This window comes from Plodia interpunctella, chromosome Z (assembly GCF_027563975.2).
Source record: "Plodia interpunctella isolate USDA-ARS_2022_Savannah chromosome Z, ilPloInte3.2, whole genome shotgun sequence".
Taxonomy (NCBI): Eukaryota; Metazoa; Arthropoda; class Insecta; order Lepidoptera; family Pyralidae; genus Plodia; species Plodia interpunctella.
In genome coordinates, this window is record NC_071324.2 from 1,419,350 (window position 1) to 1,444,095 (window position 24,746).

A 24,746-nucleotide genomic window follows, 5' to 3' on the forward strand; every position below is an offset into this window, starting at 1 on the left:
TTTTATACAATATACTTAGATATTTCCAATAAACAAAAATCTCACTATTGAACTTTAGACTATGCTTGGATTTACAGCGCCGCTCGAGTTGGCGGGGTCACAGCCGTGCAGATGAAGGTTACTTGGGGAGTGTAGGGGAGGACTAAGAGATTGTTGGCGTATAAAATCGTGAACACACACAATATGTACCTTATTGCGCGTGCAATGGCAAGACATATTATATACCTACTAAATATAACATCACGGGTGTCATCTATTGTTTAATCAGTTGCATACTCCGTGAATAGGCGTTCCAAGAATTGGATTCTTGACTGGGTATAAAATATAATGGATATAGATATTTAATTAACCGAATACAATAATTAAATGTCAATTTAATTCATTAGCTTTTATTAATGACGAGATTTACAATTCGGTCTCATTAAGTAACTTGTAATTTTTTGACTCGAAAATTTCGTTTTGCATACAAAAAGGATGGAGCTTTTGCCCAGCAATGCGATCTGAATAAAAAGTGTTTCGACGAAATATCCATTTACGATTATTTTATTGATCTATTTGTCCTGATAATGTATAGTGGAAAATTATCTCATTTAAATTATTTTAGCGAAAGCTTATGAGTATGTTTTTTACTTGTTCACATTCAAACGGCTGGACCGATTTTAATTAAATTTGGTATTGAGGTAGCTCATAACTGGGATTAACACATAAAACACTTTTTATTTCGAAACTACGCTATTCCCATAGGAATTTAAAATAAATATATTTATGTTAAATTAAATATATTAGGAATAATCACACAGATTGAGCTAGCCCCAAAGTAAATTCCCGAAAAATATCGTTTTCCATCATGACCCGACCGGGGATCGAACCCGGGACCTCTCGGTTCAGTGGCGAGCACATTACCACAGCGCCACCGAGGTCGTCAAATTGGTTTAAAAGTCTGTCAACGGCGCTTTATAAAGTTGAGACGACATTTTATAAAATAACTAGCTGTTGTGTGGGAAAATGTAGCCTATGACACACTTCAGCTGTCCAACTTTTATTTATTTATTGGCACACAAAACAGTTTAACAATTAGGCTTAAATAGTATAATGGTTACTATGGCTGGTTGAAAACCAACAACTATCACCATTGCTCCATTTCGACGTGAAGAATGGACATACACTTTCACGTTTATAATATTAGTTGTGCTTAAGCTGCTAACAACCCGCGATGCAGCTTAGTCCAAAATAATTTGAAGCTTCAATCAGACAGAAACGATTAATTAATTAACTTAGCAATTAGTATCAAATGCAGGAATAGATTCATTTAGGATTCTGTGTGTTTTATTTTAAAAGTGTTGAAAATTTTGTGCCGCTTAGCACAAATTATGATAATGCAGTTAAATAAACCTTTTTTTTTTTTTTTTTTTCTCTTTATTTTTTTTTTTTACAGGGCTTTTTCCTTAATGGCATGTCAGCCCTATCGTACCCTAATTAAGAGATCTACTTCTGAGAAAATATAAACACAAACTCGTAAAATTTTCTTGCAACTATCGAGTTAGGTTTTGACAATATTGACTGGGCAAGTCCCACATCATTGTAGTTTAACATTAATTCTCTCACTAGTTGATCCCTTTCACACTTATATTTAATACAATCAATGAGTATATGTTGTACATCTTCTAAAACACCACATCTTTCACAGTTAGGAGTATCTGATTTTTTCATCATAAATTTAAACTTATTACATAAATAATGACCAGAACGAAGTCTAAATGCTACTTTAATTAAATTTCTACTAAGTTTTACATTACTAAACCAAGGCACTTGAGGAGGTTGACTCTGTAGCGTTTTATACCAAATTCCTTTCTCCAATGATCTACGGTTAAAATATTCTTTCCATAAATTGTAGGTAATATTTTTGAATTTAGAAAACTTTTCTACATAATCCGGTGAAATAGTAGTGCTAGAACCACTGGTCCTTGCTTCTTTTGCTAATGAGTCAACCTTCTCATTGCCCACCAAACCTATATGAGATGGAACCCATTGCAATCTTAACTCAACATCGGTTTGAACTACTTCATACAAAAGTGCCAAAATATCGTAGGCTATCGATATACCTCTGCTATTTCCAGAGGCGCATCGAGCCAGGTGTTGAAGCGCACTTTTGCTATCAGTGAAGATGACACATCTTTGTATACCCAGCCCTCTTATGTACGATACTGCCTTTAAAATTGCAATGAGTTCAACGGACATTATAGACAGACAGGGATCGACCTTAAAACCTTCAGAGAAATTGGTGGTGCAGTCGTAAAAAGCCGCACCTGCCCCTTCATCACTTTTCGACCCGTCAGTGAACAACATGTGCCATCCACGATATTTCTCTTGGATTTCATTCATTATTTCAAACTTGAGGACACTCGCGTCGTAAGACGCTTTTGCCTGTTTGACGGCTTTTAAATTAATCTCAATCTTGTACTCTATGCTTGAGACCCAAGTATTCAAAGTAAACATTTCCAGAGGAGCAGATGAATGGATAATCTCATGTTTGGTTTTTTCATAACATTCTACTAGCAGTGGTTTCTTTTTTTTCTTCCAGTATTTAAATTGACACAGAGTACTTAACTTATCAAGAAGGTTTACACTTTCGTTTTCTGAAATTGATTGAAATTTCAAACAATGTTTGTATGCCAACTGAACTCTTCTTATATACAGGGGAGGTATACTTAATTCACTCTCCATCACATGTATGGGCGTGCTCTTAAGGAAACCTCCTATGATTCTTAAAGCCTGATTTTGAACCTTGTCTAATTTTTTTAAATGTGTTTGAGCACTATTTCCAAACAAGCCACTTCCATAGTCCAGTCTGCTTCTAATAAGTGATAAATATAATTTTCGCATATGATTAGGATGTACTCCCCAAGATGACCCTGTTAGTACTTTTAAAATGTTCAAAAATTTTAAACATTTTTCGCTTACTTCATTGATATGCTTGCTCCACAGTAGTTTTTTGTCCAACCATAGTCCCAAATATTTTATACACTCGCTGGAAGATAATGTCACCGAATTTATTTTAACATTGGGTACCAGCTGCCTACGACCTCTACTGAATACACATAGTTTTGTCTTACTTGAAGATAGCTCCAATCCCAAATCATTTAAAAGAGATACGGTTACATCCAAAGCGGCTTGAATTTCATCCTCACAACAACTGAAATCCTTATGACTGAAATACAATACAAAATCATCTGCATACTGACCAACAATAACATTTTGTATTTGCTGACAAATTTTATAAGTGGCCAAATTAAATAAAAGAGGAGACAAAGGGTCACCTTGCGCTAAGCCTCTATTAGTCCATCTGGTAACCATTTTATCCTTATTTTCATTTGGCACCGACAGGTGTCTCTCGGTAAGAAACGACCACAGATAATTACAAATATTAGCCCCAATCTTAAGTTCATCAAGCAAATTAATAAGCTTTCCTATTAATATATTATTGTAGGCATTTTCTACATCAAGGAAACAAGCTAGTGTTGGTTGACTTTTAGCAAATCCTATTTGAATATAAGTGACAAGTCGTGAAAGGCAGTCTAAACAAGAATGTCCACGTCTGAATCCTACTGTATTTACGGATAGTATCGATTTTTTCTCACTGAACCATTCGAGTCTTCTTGAAATCATGGCGTGGAAAATCTTACAGATACATGAAATCAAAGATATTGGTCTTAACTTTGGATTTTCTGTCACTACACTACCTTGTTTGGGGATAGGAATTATATTAATATCCCGCCATTGACGGGGTACATGACCAGTACAGAAAATGTCATTAAAAATATTCAATAAAAACAACTTCGCATTATCAGGCATGTGAAAAATCATGGAATATGTTATTCCATCGTCGCCGGGAGCTGTATCTTTTCTTTTCAAGCAGTTTTTAAACTCACTCAACGTAAATTTAGAGTCTAACTGTGTATTATTACTCGTAATAGTAGGTTTACTTAAATATTCTCTATTAGCTACGAAATCAGGTGTAAGAGAGCATAATAACTTCTCCTTATTTTCGTCAGATATATTTGATCTTTGGTTTTGATATCCCTTAATCCAACGCATTTGCCTCCACATTTCCTGAGGAGACGTTTGCCCATCTAAATTGTCACAGAATTTCTGGTAACATCTGAACTTAGCATTTTGAATACACTTTCTGCTTTCAATTATTTTATTTTCCAATAGTGAAAGATTCGAAGGAGTAGGATTACGCCGAAATTCTTTTAGCGCTAATCTACGTTGGGCAATAACTTTAGAGAGATCAGAGTTCCAGTAGTCCCTTGGCTTAAATTTAGACTTGGGATCTGTACATACCTTCTTAAAGGGAATATGCTTATTGACGGATTCGTTGACCTTCTCAAGAAAATAATCATATTTTTCTTGAATATTTTCGAAATTGAGGTGAGGTATACAGAAAGTATCTTTTAAATGGTCCCTATAAGCCTCCCAGTTAGCACTCTTGTAATTCCTACTTTTAACAAAATGAATATGATCCTGATAACTCAAAGAAGCTTTTACAACAATATGATCACTACCTAGATTTTCGTTGCTTACTTGCCATGTATTATTAAGTGCAATGTCTGAAGAAATAAATGTTATGTCGGGTGACGATTTTTGGAGGATCCCGTTGACGAGTTTAATCCTTGTTGGACTTCCATCATTTACAGATATAAACCCGTTCTCTAGTGATGAGTCCAGAAGTTGATTTCCCCTTGTATCAGTCTTATATGACCAATTAGTATGATGGCCGTTAAAGTCCCCAGCGATTATAGTTTTCTTTGAATACAAAGAGAATATACTATCCCAATCGGAAGGGCCAATAGCGACAGTTTGCGGGCAGTAGATAGAAAACACATTTTCCAAAGAACTACAGTTAAGAATTTTGATATGCAAAATTTCTATGTCCGAGTTAGTTAAGTTCAAAGGACATACCTGTACTGAAATCGATTTGTGAACTATGATGGCAACTCCTCCATAGGTATCAGGCCGATCCCTTCTGTAAATATTATATCCGTGGATCTTCAAACAGGCTTCAGGCTCTAACCATGTTTCACTCAAAATGGCTATGTGTATTTTTTCTTGTTGCAATAATGTTTCAAAACTTGCCAATTTGGGTCTGAGGCTTTGTGCATTCCACTGTAATATATTAATAGTAAAATTTTTAATCGGTCTATCCATTAAAAAGTTTAAAAATTTTGCCTAACATCTCTCCATCGGTAAACATATCCTTTAAAACAACTTTACATTGTTCAACAATCAACTGAAGCAACAAAAAAATTTTTTCTCCCACCGAAACATTAGACAATAATATATCTTTAAAACGTTCAAAAATTATTCTAAACTTTGATCTTCTTTCTTGCTGAGTTGCTCGTTGTGATTCCTGTTTTTTATTATTACCCATTTCGACTTCCTCGAATTCCATAGAACATTTTTCCGTGTTGCAAAGATTTCCCTTCGTTTCTTCCTTTTTTTTATTCTTTTTGTCGTTTTTCTTCTTATTATATGAGGCAGGAGTTTCTTCACTATCTAGTCGCGTTTGCTGGACCATTGTTTTAGCCCCTACAACATTGCTATAAGTATTTTGAGAAGTACCGGAAATTGGGACAGAGGCAGGCTGTGAGGCGCTGGTGTCCATACCAGTTGCTTGTGCAGGGGTCGGTTCCATTTCCCAGTTTATGATCTCAGACTCCGACTCTTCTTTCTCCGCCATCTCTTCTTTATAAATAAGTAATGCCTTTCTATACGTGGTATTATTCTTACTCATAATAGAGCGAATCAATTTCTCTTTTTGGTAAATGGGGCATATTTTGTCTAGGGCCAAGTGGGAACCTTTACAATTGGCACATGAAAATTCTTTAATTTCACAATTTTCATGGTTCTCTCCACATTTAGGGCAAACAATTTTCTTCGTGGGACAGAACTTGACTACATGTCCAAATTTCCAGCACCCGGAACATTGAGTTACAGGGAATATATAGGTATCAACCTTGAATCTACATCCATATGCTGTTATATATGGGGGTAAAATGGTTCCTTTAAAACATAGTCTTATTGTTTCACTCGGTACCCATTTTCCATCTGCGTCAATGCGATTTAAACGTTTAATTGAGACAACTTCTGCTGAAGATTCTACAACATCCACTAAATCTTTTTCTGTCATATCTAAATCAACATTTTTCACAATACCATAACAAAAACTAGTTTCCGTAGTCATCTGACATCTACATCCCATATTAAGTATTTTTTGACAACCTAACAGTTTTTCTGCCGTCTCTTCGTCTTCTACTTGAATGAGAACCTTATAGGGGCTTTTATATTTTATTCTCAAAATATTTGAAATATTCTCACCTCTCAGCAACTTTGCCATAGCCATTTGCTTAGGTAAAATCTCCAAAGAAGTAATACATACTTCATATCTTTCAATATATTGCGATTCTCCTCTTGATGGTTCAACTTGGCCCTTGTGGGAGTTACTCCTCAGTAAACGCTTCGCTGCCCTCTTTCTGCGGGTAACAGTTTGGAAACCTTTCTCACTATTACTTTCATCTTCCCTAGTCTTCCTTTTCTCAGTATTCCTGAAGTTTGAGTCATCCCATTCTATCTCTTCAACAACATCACTTTCCTGCCTGCTCGTTTTTTCTTGAACTTCCAAACTTCTATTCAATTGTATGTCGCCGTCACTATTATTTTCCATAGCTGAAGGTAGTTTTATATTACGCCACAAAAACGATAACAGACCCGATGTACGTGCACACTCAACGCAGCGCTGAGCGCAACTGAAATAAACCTCACACCATACAACCTCTTCTGTGTCGAGATATTTTCTTTTGTTGGGTGAGGAGTATATGGGCCATGGGCCATGACCCACCATAACGGGCCCATTGCTGTTTGGCGGGTCATAACGACTGCACATACAACCTGATCGGCTAGAGTTTTTTTTTTTTACTCTGAGTTGAACACCGGAGTATTCTGTGATGGGCACCATTTACCCATTTGTATGTGTATATTGGAGATATTCCTAGAAGCGCACTTGTTGTCTTGCACCAAAATTGTTCTTCGACTTGCACCAAAAAAGTGCGTTTCGAGGAATGCTAAAAATATGTCATTTTAATATTCTTCGAAACGCACCTACGTTCTCTGGTGTGATAAAACTTTTTTACACAGATTAATATATAACTTATGCGGCACGAGTAGGACTCGAACCTGGGACCTAAAGAGAGAAGTGAGGTCTCAGAGAGTATACGAATAAATCTTCATAAGGTTTTTACTTTTAATTTAAAAAAAAAAATAATAATAACCCCCCGATCAAATGGAAAATATAAGGTTATTCCAAACTTTCAAAAATGAGAAACTTATTGTAAACTATTACCGATGATTTCATTTAAATAACCTGTGAGAAGATGCATATATAATAATAATGTAAACGAAGTCGCGGGCAATTGCTAGAGTCAACAGCCTATTGTAACCGGCTGCAAGGTTCCCTGACCTTATCGGCTAATCAGCTACCTTTATAACTATATGTCTGATAATATTATATCAGTAATTTCAATTAGAAGCTAACCTATGTTATGATCAGATCTAATTTTATTCATAGATATTGGTATATTAAAGTGTCATATAAATTACTATATTTTTTATGAATATTAAGAGTGGATTGCACCAGTCACCTTTGACGCAAAGTACGCCATTTTGTCTAAACGTCTGCGGCGTGCAGATTAAAGTCAAAGAAACTCACTCTAAAAATAACAAAGTCACATCATTAATTCCAAAATTACACGTAAAATTTTATATTATATAATTACTCATCTCTCAGAAAGGTACACTCCGCTGGCATTTCGGAACGACCCCTATCTTGTCAGAAGGGTTTATATGATTGTTTCTTATGTATGTTATGGCTAAACACCGAAGTGCGGAGACCTAGGTTTAGCCGGATAAACCTTAGTGCAGCCGTTTGATAATCATCTTAGTTTGATAATTAAGAAGTTTAGCCGCTATGGTTCATCACGGATATAAGAATTCACAAAAAGTGCGTTTGGTTCATCACGGTTATAAGAATTCGTGCTAACGTACGTTTTTCCTTTGCTGTTTGGTAAAAAAAAAAAAAACTTGAAAATTATATTTATTGGGTCTTTATGAAGAATTAAGGCCGGGCACAATCTACGCAATGTGTACATTCCAGATTATGCAATTAAACAGAGAATTGTGCCACCTTATCTCAGCTCCCACACGAGAACCGGGACTACTTCGTGATAACGTATTCTTGAAGAAACTGCTCCCATTAAATCAAATAATCCATGCTTATTATAACAATATGCGAAAATCTACCTGAACCTGAGGCTAGTGCAACTTTTGTGTTAGTACAATAGATTTAGTATGTACCTACTTCGACGGAGTACCTACTTATTCCATGGTTAGCACAGATTATTTGCACTGACAGCTGTCAACTGTTTGTTCATGATTCCTTTGCTGACATTAATTACCTCGATTTTTAAAAAGTTACTAGGCCGGCCGGCATATATTATCTGTGTACAAACGAGGCACCAATTTTTACGTTGTACCCATTTATTGAAATTAATATTAATGGAAAAACTAAGTAAATTACTCTGTTATTAATACTTAAGGTGATGTGAATTAGGTATTGAATGACATCAAATTCTTTTGATTCCCAATGATAATCTAATATTTTGATCAACAATAGGCTAGTTGCCAAATGTTTGTTTTGATGACTATTCGAAGGCTCTTATATAATTCGAAACACCAGTGAAAAATAATGTAATAATGACAATACTTGTAAAGATATTACAAAAATAAAATCACACTATTTTGGAATCGTCCAAACGCTCCATACTAAATGACACGAACAAGTGACGCCACAACGTGCGAAAATGTTCGCGAAGAAAGATATATTTGTTCGACAGCTACATTAAGTTTATGGTGATGATTTCTTAATAAAAATTGTTACAAAATATTTGTTTTATGATGGTTAAATTTATTTTTATAATTTCCTACTTTTTGAATATGGAATTTCCACCACAAATTTAAATCTTCGTATTTAGATCCAGCTACATTGTTACAGTCTATGGATTATCGTAATGATCTTAAATATATCTATCTATTTTATGCAGATTATACAAATTGTTTACAATTCTCTGACCTTGGCCCTTATGTAAGGTTAAAAAAATAGCCTATAATATTTTTTTTTTTTTACAAAATTGTCATATTTACCATATAAGGTTTTTTGTTTAGAGATTTTATTTCATTCAACGTGATAGACAATTTGTCCAGGAATTCCTTCTTTGGAAACCGATCCGGGGTGCACCATCAGTCACACTTATCATAATAATGCAATGTAATGGAAACTGAAGCGACGTGGACAATTTCACTATACAATCAACACAACACTGCAAGCGGAAGTACTTATATGAAATTTAACTTGCAATATTTGATTACAGACGAACATAGGGACATGTGAAATTATACAGGGTGACTTTTTATACATTGGCAATATTTTGTCTACATGCTTCGTCTATGATTCTGAACAACTTTTAGTACGGGAGTAACTCCGAAATCGCGTTACCGAACTGTTCTATACAAAACTCAATACCTAAACTGTGGAAAATGTATGGTTCAGCTGTTTTTTTTCGCGTTTTCAAGGTTGCTTCCATACGAAAAATTGTTCAGTACCATCGACTGAGCATGTAGATAAATTAACGCCAATGTAAAAGAAATCATCCTGTATAGAAGCTCGTAAAATATTCCAATCGGACCAAAAAGTTGGTTCATTGGATATGAAAAATAGTTTATCCGTTTCAACTGGCCGGTATGAAATCCAGAGATTTCTACAGTCGAAACATCGCCGTCGTTTGTCAAACACAACCTTTATAACCGAAGATAATAAAGAGATTTTTTTTAAAGCCAAATTATAATTATAAACAGCCACACTTCAAAATGACAGTTCAATTCATTTTTTTTTTTTAATTGATTGTAGTTTTGTGGTAGTTTTTAATAGGAAGAAAATATGACGTTTTAGAATATGTGAGCGGGTTGCGGCGGGACTTCGTCTAGACTTTTTTTTTAACAAATAGCCTGTTTTTCTCTCGCACTTTCGCATATTCCTGTTTTACATCGCGGAGACTGGGGTCAGCGTAAGAAATCTTAAAGTTACTTATATTAGGATGATTTAATTTGTAACAGTAATTAGTGGAAACTTAATAGTTTTTATAATATTAAAATTACATTTTCTTCAATTTCTATAAAGGCAACATTTGTTTACCAAATAAAAAAAATAAAAAATAAACTGTGATTTCACAACCGTCCACCTGCATGACGTCAACCCCCCATTGGAATGTTGTGATTGTCTATCAGCTAATCATATGTTACTTTATACGACATCCACTGAAGGATATGGAGTGGTCCTATTCTAAGGCGGAACCACACGCCTCAACAAACAGTCTAAATCTAGATTTTTGTCGAAATTCGCACAATACATCATTATAATAAGCCATTTGGCACGGTTATCTACAAAGTATTGTGCAAGGCGTCGCTCGGGTCATGCTGATAAACTGACTGACAGATAACAGCCCAAAACCACCACTATACGACCATTTTCGTTAGTGAACTCTCGACGCAGAGATTGACCAAAGGTGAAATCTAGATAAACTCACAAATCGATGTCCTAATGAATACCTATTTATAGTTTTTTTTAATTAATTATTAGCAAATAAAATTACTGCAATTCTGTGCTGTTTTTTTTTTATAAATTACGTAATAAATAAGTAATTTCAATAAATTAGGTAATACGTTTATTAAACATAACGTTTCTTTAGAAACAAAATTATATTTTTTATGAACAATTCAAATAAGGAACATTGTTTTGACGATTGACCAAAATATCAAAAATCAAAATCAAATCATTTATTCAGAAATTAGGCCTTCACAGGCACTTTTTCACGTCATATTCTAAATTAAATGATGTTTACCAAAGCTACAAACTACAAGCATTTCGGAACGACCACTGCTGAGAAGAAATACCGAAAGAAACTCATTCAAACAGTGTTGGTCCCTATTATGCCAGAAGGGCTTACCATTTTTTAAATATTTTGACCAAATCTATGAAAAAATTTTTGATCGGATATTTATTTATAGTTATTAGTTGGCTAGTCAATATCAAAACCTGTCAATTATGTTTGAGTTATTTAATATTTTTACTTAACATAAATTACGTGATAAAAATAAGGAATTACTCGTTTTTCAATTAATATTCTAAAATACATTTCGGCTTTTCAAAATTAAACGATTTTCAACAGCTGCAATAAATTTCAAAACATATCACCTAGTTTACCTTTATTTTTTTCTAGATGGCCAGTTACAGTTTTATTAGTTTTCAGCGATTCCGTAGAGCCAGTTAATCATAAAGTTTGCGTACGATAAACAGTGAACTAAATCGGCAATAGTTGCCTATTGCCTATTAGTCATTATTAACATAGGCAGACTACTGAGGGCGTACAAAATCATACTAATTGTTAGAAACCACATGCACTTTCCATTGCAACAGGTTCTGTAGGGAATTACAAAATGGTTGTTTAGGCTTAATGCAATTGATGTTTTTTATAGTTCTAAAATGCTGGCCACCAAGAAACGAAATTTTTTTTTCAAACAATTTAAATTCTAATTTCCACCATTCATTTCCACATTATTACCACCACAGTCGTTATTATGATCAATCAGTTTTAGTTTGTTATTTATTTGTCGATTTAAAAAGAGTATTATTAATGTCTATTATATAAAAATAAGTATTTTATTACAATATTACTTTTTTGATGAAAATTTTGTGATGTTTTTTAAACTCTCAACACTTTTATGAAAACTTTTTTATTATGACAAAATCGAGCAAATCTAAATATTTCATGATGGTGTAATTAATATACAAAAAATACATACTTATACAAATTACTTGTATCGTGTTGTTAATTCAAACTGAACTAAAACTTCTCCAGCAACTAAAGCGTAGACATGTACCTGAAACAAATATAACTTTAATTAGTTTCGCTAAGAAAAATTATGACCAAAACGTACATAAGTATAAAAATATATATATTTATACAAAATAACAAAGCAAATAAACAAATATATTTGTAATCAAATTATTTGCAATTGAATTAAACATTACAACTTAATACTTTATAACCAATGAAAACTAAAATATAACTGATAAAAACTAAAAAAAAAACTAATTAAAATTAATTAGCTAATTAAAAGTTAATCAAGGATCCGCCGATGCCAGAATCTAAACTCTTTTATATAAAACACAAGATATAAAATCAATACATAAAATATAATTAATATCTGTTTTACGTTCGTACGTAAGAGAGACTTATGCTCATCAGTGGCTGAAATGATGATGATGCCAGTAGTTTGTAGCTTGTGAGAAATAACTATAAATATAAAAATTGTCCAGAAAAAGCCTGCCTGTGACGGTCTAATTACTGAATAAATAATTTGAATTTGAATATCTGTTTTACAAAATCAGGGCTGTATCGACATCTGGTGACACGCGTGGATCAGAAAGAGAAAGAAGAGAGGTGCAACCGGGAGGGAAAGAGTCGAGATAGGTAACACATTTATGGAAATCCGACGTCTGATTGGATAGCAAATTTTTTTTACTCTTGTCATTACATGAAAAAAAACACAGTTTATGTTAATTGCTCTCGGAGATTATAACCTTTGTGAACCTATTAGCTGACTGATAGGGTATCAGTGACCTCATATGTAAGACAAATTTATTGATGTATATACATTAATATAAAAATATTGCAGTCCCTTGACCTATTTTTGACAGTTCTCGAAGTAAAGTGCACGATTTAAATTGAATAGTTAAATAGGTACTGTATTTTATTGCTAAATCTTATAATAATTAATGGGGAGCTTTATTTTTAGTCCATTCAGAAAAATAGTCTCTCAATTATTTTTATCTAATTTTATCAGAATTACAATACAAATAAAAATACAAAAAGTTTTATTCCGCTCCACAAGTTAATAACAATTATTAAGTACAACTTAGGTACTTAGGATTAACATAAATTTAGATTAAGCCCGAACCAAAATTTGTATTCGTTTTGTCACAAAGTAAAAATTATATCAAACCGTCCCGGCTAAGCTCTGGTGGACCATGATTTAGGAGTATCAACAATACATAACAACCATTTCTCAGCACTACTGAATACCTACACATGTAAATTTCATCAAAATCGATCAAGCCATTTCGGAGGTGATGGCAAATAAAACTTTAACACGAGAATCGTATGATTAGTATTTCTGAATAAATGATTTGATTTTATGTATTAAATGTAATGAAATAAAAAATTTTTTTTTTTTTTTACTTTTTTATTATTTTCTTCCACTGGACCCACGGCACAGTCTTAGATCAATATAATCCGTTAAGTGTCGTCAATTGCGCTAAGTGGACGAGCAGCCTTTTCAGCAAATAGAGCCAATGTGCTAATACCAACGCTCCCACTATCGTCATTACACTATTTACAGAGATATTAGCCGATTCATAAACTATACTTAATAAAGTACAGTCGACCACAAACACAAGCAATTCGGAAAAATGACTTTATTTTGTTTCACGTATTCCTCATGGCTGAGGCTCGAGGTGATTAGGTACGTGAAATGAAACAACGTCCACATTTTCCCGTTTCTTTTTCTCCCATATCGTGTAAAAAAAGAGAGACGCAAAATACGTTTTATGTTTAATGGTATCCTACAGAATTGAAGAATAATTTTGAAAAACACTGTTGTGTTATGATTAAATTTGATTTTCAAAGTCTATCATAATCTATCAAAACTTCTCTTCCTCTATATTTTATATAGTACTAGCGGTCGGTCCCGACTTCGCTCGGGAAAAATCGGGGAAAACAGCAAATCCGTGCAGTAGTTTCAAAGTTTATCTCGAACAGACAAGACAGACGCGATAAAGGACTTTATTTTATAATAGATACATGTAAGGATATTTATTTATTTTTTATCAAAATATATTTATGTTATTTATTTTATTTATTGCAATATGAAGCAAAAAATTGAGGGTTAATTAGAACAATGACCCTATATACAAAAGATAGCATACATCATTGTGTAATAATTTTGCTGACGCATGTGTAATAATAGTGCACTTATTTCATTATCTATTCTATGTATGATTGCGTATAGTAAGAGGGAACAGAAACATTTTCTTCACATTAAAATATTAGTTAGGATATTATTATACTAAGTAAATTATATAAACACGCTTTATATAAGTTCAGCGTACCGCGTCGCGCTTTTCAATTGGTAAGAAGCGCGACGCGGCAAGCGAGCAAGAGTTCCTAATCTAATTCGATTAGGAACCCTCAACTTGCTGAAAGAAATGCTGGCTTGATGTCGTCAAGGATGATCCGTGCCAATGGTCTGACAACTAGGGATGTCGACAACCAAGTGAAGTGGAGACGACAATGTATGAAAGCGCACACCGGTTACTTCTTCCGAGAAGCAACCGGGAACACACTCAGAAGTGAGAAAGAGAGAGAGCAACACAAAGTTTCCAAACAAGGTTCCAAGAAGGTTACTTGTTTAATTTTTACCTATTCATTTGTTTATTTAACTTTATTTTAAAAAAACATAGCCTTTACTTCCAGTCAACCAGAGAGAAAATAATATTTACTTATAATTTTGGTCTAAGATTAATGTAGTAACCATAAACAAAATATTGTTTCATAGTAATACTGGCCTTTGTCCACAACTTCGTATGTGAGTAAAAATCCGTTTCCCGTGGGAATTTCAGGAAATCCCTTTTCAGTACTCCCCTACACTGTCCTAGCAACCTACACACCAAATTTCAGCTTTCTATGCCCAATAGTTTCGGCTGTGCGTTGTATGTCAGTCATTAACTCAGAAATGCAAGAGTTTTATATATATATTTAGAGTATTTTATATATAAATTAAAAAAGATCCGAAGATTTTGTAACTAAAAGATTTATTATTGAAAAACAGAACTTATGTTAGAAAATCATACATTATGCCGACGTCTAATTAGCATAGTGAATGTATATTGTACTGAACAACTGTCAATAGCAAGAAAATGAATGTAATATTCACATTCCCCTTCATACAAGCGCAAATTAATTATAGTACAAATGTGACTCTTTCTGTACACTGTAGAAATTTATAAATATAGGCGAAGACTTTGCTTATATTAGTACCTATTAATATTAGACTTGATGTCATATGATTTTGCCAATATTCTGACGCCGAATACTGCTGCGCCAAACTAACGAAATTCATTGCAAATTCGTCTTTATTATAATCAGCGCATATTATATCTGATAAGACGTAAGTCCTTAATCCGAAGTGAAGGTGAAATTATTTTCGCTTATTTGACAAGCTATATTCCAATCCATTAAGATAATATTACTATTTGGCTTATAAGCTCGATTATTTACTAATTTATTATCATTTTCCACGCGCATAAATGCCCAGATTGCATGATGTCATCGATGCACTGATAATCTTGGTTAATCGACTTAGAAGCTGATAGTCTAAGCATCAATACACCAAATGAGATGAGGCAGTTTGAATGCTTCCTTCAGTTTTATTTTTTTATCCAGAAAAACATAATCATCAACATATAAAATGGTCATTGTAACACAACAGTGCATACTTAACTTTGACAACCAATAAAAAAAAAATATATTTTTTTTAACTGTATCATAGAAATGATTGTCATTAATTAACAATATTCAAGTGATATTTCCGTTTTAATTATATTTTGCACTACAGTTCGCAGTCGGAGTGCATAACAAGAGATGCACAAATAACTTATTGATCAACGCCATAAAATTACTCTAGAAATATCTGAAGTCCTATCATTGCGTCTAGCTTTTCATTTTCCATTCGATGTAGTATTTCAAAGAATTCCTTTTGACATACGTGGTATTCTTTTCTCGACGAATCACGCTATCCCATTTTTAAGGTTTCTGTTTAGAACGATATTCCGAGAAAGCTAAAATAACATGGAACGCAACTAATTTAAAATGTTAAAAATAGTTATTTTAAAATAATTACTTTCGCTGCATTATATACAACTGAGACTACAAATTGATCGAATACATAAATGAGCTGATGATATAACATTTTGTACGAACCCATTAATTATTTATTTATTAAATAATAATTGAAATGTGTTTGAACCTCAGCTACGGTTAGCTTCAGCGTGTAAGTACGAAACGACCATATTGTAATGGTAAATTTTTGAGTTGAATATTATTTTTTTAGAGAGTTACGTATATTTCTGTAATCTGATACACGATCGAAAATATAAAGTCATACCTACAGATAAAAACCTCGCGAAGGTATTTTCATCCGTTTTTTTTTCTAATTTTTGTCTATGGTTGAAAATCACATAGCTAAGATAAAAAAAATCTAACCTAGTAAATCAGTTTAAAATTCGGATAATTAGGAATAATAAGACACAGACCGTCTTCAACCCTAAAAAAAAAAAAATATTATCGCAGCGCAAGTATCAAGTAACACAGATTTTTGAAAACGGTGGCATACATACGCGTAGATAATGAGCGCAGATAATTTTTTTTTATCGGACATATATTGATATGCGTACGGACATAGTATGTAAACCGTATCATCACAATAAATAAATGTGGAGCAAACTTACGATAGCTGATTGAGTTTCATGTAATATGTCTGACATAAAGTGATGAATCGATCATATTTGTGTGTCGGTTGTCAAGTGCTTAAAACCAAGCGTTATGTAAAGCTAACAATGTATACCTGTGAAGACTAAAAAAAATTTTAAAAAAAATGTGTCCTTGGTCGCAACACTGTTCATCGTACAATCACTTCCCGTGGACAATCTGTATATATAAAACTCTTGCGTTACTGACTGTCTGAAAGACAACGCACAGCCGAAACTACTGGGCGTAGAAAACTGAAATTTGGTGTGTAGGTTCCTAGAACAGTGTAGGGGAGCACTAAGATGGGATTTCCTGAAATTCCCACGGGAAACGGATTTCTACTCACGTACGAAGTTGCGGGCACAATCCAGTTACAAATTTAAAATCATAACATTTTTTTTTTTACAAAAATGTCTTGCCGCAAGTTTTCTTGTAGTCAGAGAGATAAAGTTGCAATCAACGACAAAATAAATTATGTCGTTGGGAGGCGATCCTGGATGCACCGATGCTTAAATATGCATTGTCTTGGAATCAGAATCGACGTGGAAACTTTCAACTCTGTAGGACGACCGGAAGCAAGTAGGTGAAATTTAAATTGCAAAGACTTAAACTATTTATAATTACGTAGGCAGACTAAAATATTTTTATTTTTATTTCCTGCATACAGATTAAAAACGTGTGTAAACTTTGAAAACAACATGTGAGCAACGCTGAAATATAATTTAATATTAAAATATTATTCCCTCTTTCAATTTAAATAATCCTTGGTCCACGTTTTACTTCAAACTTTATGTTAGTGTTCTATATATATATTCTATGTGTTGGCACAGCGTCCTCATTGAGCGGCAGAGCGCTGTACAACGCGATTCAACGATAGACTTGTTTCAAATACTACGGCGTAGTCTGTCTACTTAAAAATAGTTTAGTCTTTGCAAGTTAAATTTTACCTTGACTTTTGGCTTGTTTAAAATATTTGATGTTGTAGCAAAAGGTGTTGTAGCGGCACTTGTAGCTTAGTTAGGACGGCGGTAGCTCCACATAGACCGTTTTATTTAAACCTAAGTATCAAAAGCTGGTTTACATAGAAAACAGTCTATATTCACGAGTCCAGTTGAGGGATTCAGTGGCTCGTGTTATGGCCTAATATTTACTTTGTACACTTTTCTCAATACTGAAACAGGTACGATACTGTATGTATACACGTTCAAAGCATTTGTGTATGCCTTTCATTTCAAAGTTCAATAAGTTCCGTTTAGAATCCAACAAAATCCCTATTCCGCTGTGTAGACTTTAGATATACCTATGCGGGAAAACAATTTTTTCAATTCGCTCCAACACAAGTCTCAATTTAAATTGTCTTCTATCAAATGAAACTTAAATTGTGAATGCGTTCTGCTTTAGAAAAAAATAAGCAGACTTTCGCGCTTCACGATTCTTGAACATATCAACCCCATGTACGGTATGAAGACGTGATATTTTAACTAAATAATATATATTAAAATATGATTTATACTCGTATATATTCAATTTTAACTTTTTCCCATCCATCCCTTTCTAATGAGAACTCTGGCCAATGAAGCTATACTTTTTTTTGTAATGAAATTCGGAAGAACAAAAAAAACGAATTTTACTGCGATCGGATGATAACGGAATATTGTTTTCGGATGAATGAAGATATAAGATGAGACAACATCGGATGAATATATCGCCCGTACAGAGTAATGACCTCTATAATAAATACATAACAAAAGCTAATTGTGATGTAAATGAAATATTGTAACACATAGGTACATTATTATATATTTCACTTTTGCGGCTAAGTATTGAGGTTTTATGTTAGTTTAATTATTGCTAAAATGTTTTGTTTTATTTGTATCAATTTAATACTAGCCGCATGCCATGTCTTTACTTCAGTGGGAACTACGTTGCTTATAATCTTGTATATTTATGATTATTGTAAATAGAAGCTAAAAAAAAATACAACTACTTTGACATTAAAGGAATTTCAATTTAGTTTAATAAGTTTTTTTGTACGAAAAAAATTGTATTTTTGACACAGTTGTCAGAAAGATCTTGTTGCATTTAATACGCGCTTATCATAAATAATTCATTGACATCCACACTAAACGTGTGTACAAAATTTCAGCTCAATCGGTTGATGATATCTGCTTCAAAATTTAGTTACATATTTCACCCGAACATACATAACTTATGCATACATATATACATATTTACCTTATTTACCTTGCAATAATATACGCAAGGTAAATAAGGTAAATAATAAGAACATACAAAAGTATATTGCAAGGTAAATAAGGTAAATAATAAGAACATACAGAAGTATATTGCAAGATAAATAATAATAATAATAGAATAATAATAAAATCTCGTAAAAATTCTATCCTACTAATATTATAAACGCGAATGTTTGTTACTCTTTCACGCAAAGTCTACTGAACGGATTGTAATGAAATTTGGTACACGGGTAGAACATAATCTGAAATAACATACTGGGTACCTTTTATCCCGAAATTGCTAGCTCCGGGGCGTTTTTTGAAGTGAGACACATGATTTTTTTAAATTTAAATCTTCGATTCCTTTTAAGAACTGAAATTCACGGGTGCGGAGCCGCGGGCAAAAATAAATTAACGTTGAGTCACACATAAATTAATAGCTTCGTAATATGTGCATTAACGGAATAAAAGGCAAATAAGATTGCACGCAACCTACAGGAGTGGAGGTGAGAACGCCGGCTGTTCCTCTAATCCTCTGAAAAGCTGTAGAGATAAGTCCAAAGATCTTTTGAATGGACTCTTCACACTTAAGCGCTGAGACGAAATTCTGTACACCACCTTAGAGCACTGTCTACCCGAGTAGATTTAGAAACTTATACGGAATTCCCATTTTTATATTGCAAAGAAATTCCAGTTTTAGGGTATCGTATTCCAAAAATAACGGAATCCTTATTTTAAATTTTTATTTTTTTAAATTATGCATTTCCGTGACACTCGTAATCGTGTAATAATGCGATTTTAAAGCCTTCATTTTAATCACCAGAAAACTACTGATATGAATGCAAAATAGTTGTATTTTGTTTCTTTCAAGTTTACCTTTCTTGTAAGTTTAGTTGTATTTTGTTTCTTTAAAGTTATAGATCTACCGTCATAAAAAAATTTCAGTCATAAAAAATGAAACGTAACCACAAGTTATAATTATTGCCATTTTAGGCATATTTTGCGATATCATAAGCAATTCTACAACAAGATATTCTACAACAATTCCGTAGTCGTGGTCGGCTATGACGCCCAGTCTCTCAGAGTACGTGAAAAAATTCGTAAAAAAAATCGTCCCGGCCTTTCGTTCCTCATCGTCAATGCTGTTGTAACCTATCAGCTGTCAAGTTATTTTATTATTCGCCTCTAACACCGCACGATATGGGCAGTGACTAAACTAAGACGGGAACCATACGCCAACAAATCGTATAAAACTTCGGTGAAACACCTCCTTCGTCCGCAGAAACTTTCGTCTATTAGGGGGATCATATAAAATTGAAAAGCATCTTAAAAATGCTTAACACTTCCTTAAGAATACTTGTCTCCGAGATAACACTCGGTATTAATAAATTTTGAATTATATTATTTTTATCTGCGTCCGTCCATGACTGCAATTTCATATTATTGCTCTAGTAGTTCCTATCTTGGTACGGTTATCAAATTTAACTGTAGTTTATCGAATTATGTGTATTTTTAGAATCACGTGCCTAATGTTCGGTAGTACAGTCAACAGCACATCAAGTTACCCTGGATGTACCTCTATTGCGCGAGGTTGTTGTACTGTTAACTGTACGACACTAAACCTATTATCTAAAAAAATGTTTCGATCAGCACATCATGTAATCCTGCAATGAACCCATTTGGCACGGTGTTTTGCAATTAATTTGGCTAGGTTGATGTGATGTTGACTGTACCATTCGCCGCGTGAGCTTCCCCTGGGAACAGTTAGCTATTTTTTCCGAATGATAAGTACGCTATGTCCTTCTCCGTATTTCAAACTACATGATTGTATGCAAAATGTTAATAAGATTGATTTGGCGTGAAGAGGTAATAAACGAACTTACTTTCGCATCTCTATCCTAATCCTAGCTAATAATATAAATACGAAAGTAACTTTGTTTGTTTGTTATGTTTGTTTGGCATACACATAATTTTAAGTACGAAGAAGGACATAGGGTACTTTTTGCACCGAAATTCCCACGGGAGCGAAGACTTAGCCTAGTTTTTAATATTAGTTAGAATTAGAATGCATTTGATTTGTCTGTTGCCCCTAAATATCTTTGTTTAGTGCAATCAGGTGCATGGGTCAAGTAAAACTAAAAAAAAAACTACAGCATATTTTTAGTTTTACCTGACCCATTGTCCGTCTGTATTGAAATGTAAGTCAATTTAATGTCATCTACTTTCGATTGTTCTATACTGCAATTTTGGTCTTTATGAAGTTGTTGTTTTGTCACAAAATAAAAATGAATTTGCTAAGTTACTTATATATGTCAAATGTTTAGTTTGCATATGTTCTTTTTTCTGGTTAAACGTAATACTAAAAATGTACGTAAACATATATTTTCTTCGTTCCAATAAAGTATTTGTAAAACGCAGGAGATTTTTGAATTTTGATAAAGTAAGTAAAAAATATAGACATAGGAACATTCTAATAAATTTTGAAATAAAGTTTGTTGCTCGCTTTGTTTTCTGTTTATCAATGTCATAGTTGAAAGTTTATCAAAATGTTTTATTTAGAAATAAGTCCGAAACGTTTTGTGTTGCTTTGCGGATTTTTGCAGTGAATGATATATTATCAGGTCATTTACTTTTTAAATAGCTTTTGCCCGCGGTTTCACCCGCGTTTATTTTGTAAACTGGTAAAATAAACTGGTACAGCATATTTTTAGTTTTACCTGACCCGTTGTCCGTCTGTATAGAAATGTTTCAAGTCAAATATCATTTTATTCCGCTTGTTCTATACAGATGTGAAATTTTCCACGTCGTTGCCATGCCAATGTTTTACTATGGTAAGCATTACCAGATGGTGCACCAGCATCGGCACCCGACGAGGGAACTCCTCAATTATTTACTACACCGACATGTCTTCTTGTCACGCGTTAACAAGTTCACAATGACGACAACAAATGCTTTTGACAAGACATTTTTGTAAAAAAGACATTTCATTATAATTTTATAATTGCAACACTAAATCGTACATAATAATATGGACGATGTGATTGGTCGATGAATACTCAGTGTTGCCATTAGAATTTGTAAAAATGTAATTATTATTTTTTTATACATTTCTATTTCATTGTAGGGCTACATCGGAGGGAGAATTATTTTGGCAACTTTCTAAAACAAGATGTGGCCAGCTTTGGTGTTGCAGTCGTTCATAAGCTGTGGCACTAGGTAAATGGTCTGTGGGCTGTGGTAACAATGCCACTCAAAGTGGCAATACTGCCAGCCTTCTAGGCACGACATCGAACAGCAGATATTTTTTGTAAAAACATGCCATTTTTGTTTATATGTTTCAATTATTTCGTTTTTAATTAATTTGAATTGTATAATTTTTACCTAGATATATATATTTCTCACGTGTAATTATTTACACGTCATATTTTAATTTATTATATATTAACCAAATACATTCCACTGTTGGGCAAAGGTCTCCCCTAACTCCTTAATGAACTCCTTCCATAACGTTTTTCGTTATTAAACAAAAAGTAAACTTCATAATATTACAATTGAAAAAGCGATTTCAGCACTTCGTCGACACGAGTATAGGTTCCAAGAAGGCTAACAGTATGAGCTTTCTGCACTGATGTAATTGAAACAATACTTCGAACATCAAACGTACATGTGTGTAAGAATGTTTAAATAAAAGTTCTTATATACACATGTATATAAGAACTTTTATTTTCAAGATTAGTTAGAAACAGTATTTTTTATGTTTGTATCTAATTTTTTGTAATTTTGGCCAGGATTCTATACCAACATCTCTTCTTAATATGTTTGATGTTCAATGTATTGCATCATATATAAAGTAAATTCCCTTGTCGGAGCTTGCACAGCGATCGGATCACTCACTATAGTATACTATAAAACAAAATTGCTTTCCGTGTCGTCTGTCTCAAAACTACACAACGCATTTAGGTGCGGTTTTTTGTAATAGATAATGTGATCTCTGAGGAAGATTTAGGTGTTTAATTCATTATAGTTTTACCCAAGTGAAACCGGGACGGGCAGCTAGTTAATCAATGAATGCAAATTTTCGTTTGAAAAATTTATTTGAAAAATATTTACAAAAGTTTATGTTTTTTAAGTTTTGAAAAATATTTACGAATCGCGTTTCTGCACTTGACGTGTATTTATTATATATTTGACGACCTCGGTGGGGCAGTGGCAAAGTGCTTGCCTCTGAACCGTTAGGTCCCGGGTTCGATCCCCGGTCGGGTCATGATGGAAAATGATCTCTTTCTGACTGGTTATAAAATATAGTATCGTTGAGTTAGTATCCCATAACACAAGTCTCGAATTTACTTTGGGGCTAGCTCAATCTGTGTGATTTGTTCATTAATATTTATTTATTTATTTAAGTAATGGAAAAGCATATAAAGTTTCACTTTCATAATATGATTAGTAGATTAGGTAATTGTTTAACATAATGTATGTATATATTCCTACCAGTTCAGTTTTAATTTCTATCCCAGTTACTACAGATTACAGCTTCTACTTGCCTCTTTTGAGAATTTTGGGAATCAAACAATGACTTAAGAAATAATTTTATAATAAATAAATAATATTAATTTCAATATTAACTTCTCACAAGGATATGGGTATGGTTGTATTAAATTGGAACAAACTTTCTTTAGTTTGTATTAGTTATAGTATAATGAGAATATATATATAAATGTAATTATAAACATTAAAATATAATATTTCTAACTAATCGAGCTTTAGTTGGTATTCGAATGTGAATTTACGATTTCGGCATTGTGTTAAGTATTAAACATAACTATATTAATATTATATAACTAACCAATTTGTTAGTATAATTATAAAATCGTAAGAATATAAACTTATCTTCTCCTATAACATACGGTCAATTAATTTATCAGACACATTAAAACTAACATTATATTACATCATTAAAATAAAAACTAAAACGAAATACTTTAAATAATCAGTTTAAAATAATACATGTTGACCTACGGCTACGTGCCCAAAACTCAGGCAGCATTACCAATTTGCACTGCAACGCTCCAAGTACAAACATTTATATATAAGTCATGAGCGGACGCACAAAATAACCGCGGGTGAAACCGCGGGCAAAAGCTGTTTAAATTTAATTTTAAAAGTAAATGACCTGATAATATATCATTCAATGTAAAATCCGCAAAGCAACACAAAACATTTCGGATATATTTCTAAATAAAACATTTTGATAAACTTTCAACTATGCCATTGATAAAAAAAAAACAAAGCGAGCAACAAACTTTATTTAAAAATTAATTAGAATGTTAACTATGTCATTTTACTTTATCAAAATTCAAAAATCTCCTGCGTTTTACAAATACTTATATGAACTCAGAAAATATATTTTTACATATATTTTTATATATTACATTTAAACAGAAAAAAGAACAATATGCAACATATGCAAACTAACTTTCAAAAAACATTTGACATGTAAGTATGTATAAGTTAACTCAGCAAATTCATTTTCATTTTTGACAAAGCAACTGGGTACTTCATCAAGAACCAAAATTGCAGTTACTTTAGAGTTTGAAACATAAATTTTAGTGTCGGTTTAAAGTCCAAATACTTAAACATGAAACATAGCTATTTGTCAGCAAAGGTTACAGCATCAACTATTGTTTAGAATCAGTTGTGTTAAACATATAATAATTTGATGTTAAACGCAGTCACCGGTTAATGAAAATTAATATTT

The 24,746-nt window shown here is 33.0% G+C and overlaps 2 protein-coding genes across 14 annotated transcripts in view; both read right to left on the reverse strand.

Moving 5' to 3' along the window:
* Nucleotides 1-24,746, reverse strand: part of trol (terribly reduced optic lobes) — a 232,428-nt gene that overhangs the window by 207,423 nt on the left and 259 nt on the right. The window lies entirely within an intron of this gene.
* Nucleotides 1,418-6,805, reverse strand: LOC128683366 (uncharacterized). Its single transcript, XM_053768929.2, has 2 exons — nucleotides 4,963-6,805; nucleotides 1,418-3,208 (listed from the first exon to the last, which is right to left on the reverse strand). Exon 1 carries the CDS (start codon nucleotides 6,722-6,724, stop codon nucleotides 5,201-5,203), a length of 1,524 nt encoding a protein of 507 aa, XP_053624904.1. The 5' UTR covers nucleotides 6,725-6,805; the 3' UTR covers nucleotides 1,418-3,208; nucleotides 4,963-5,200.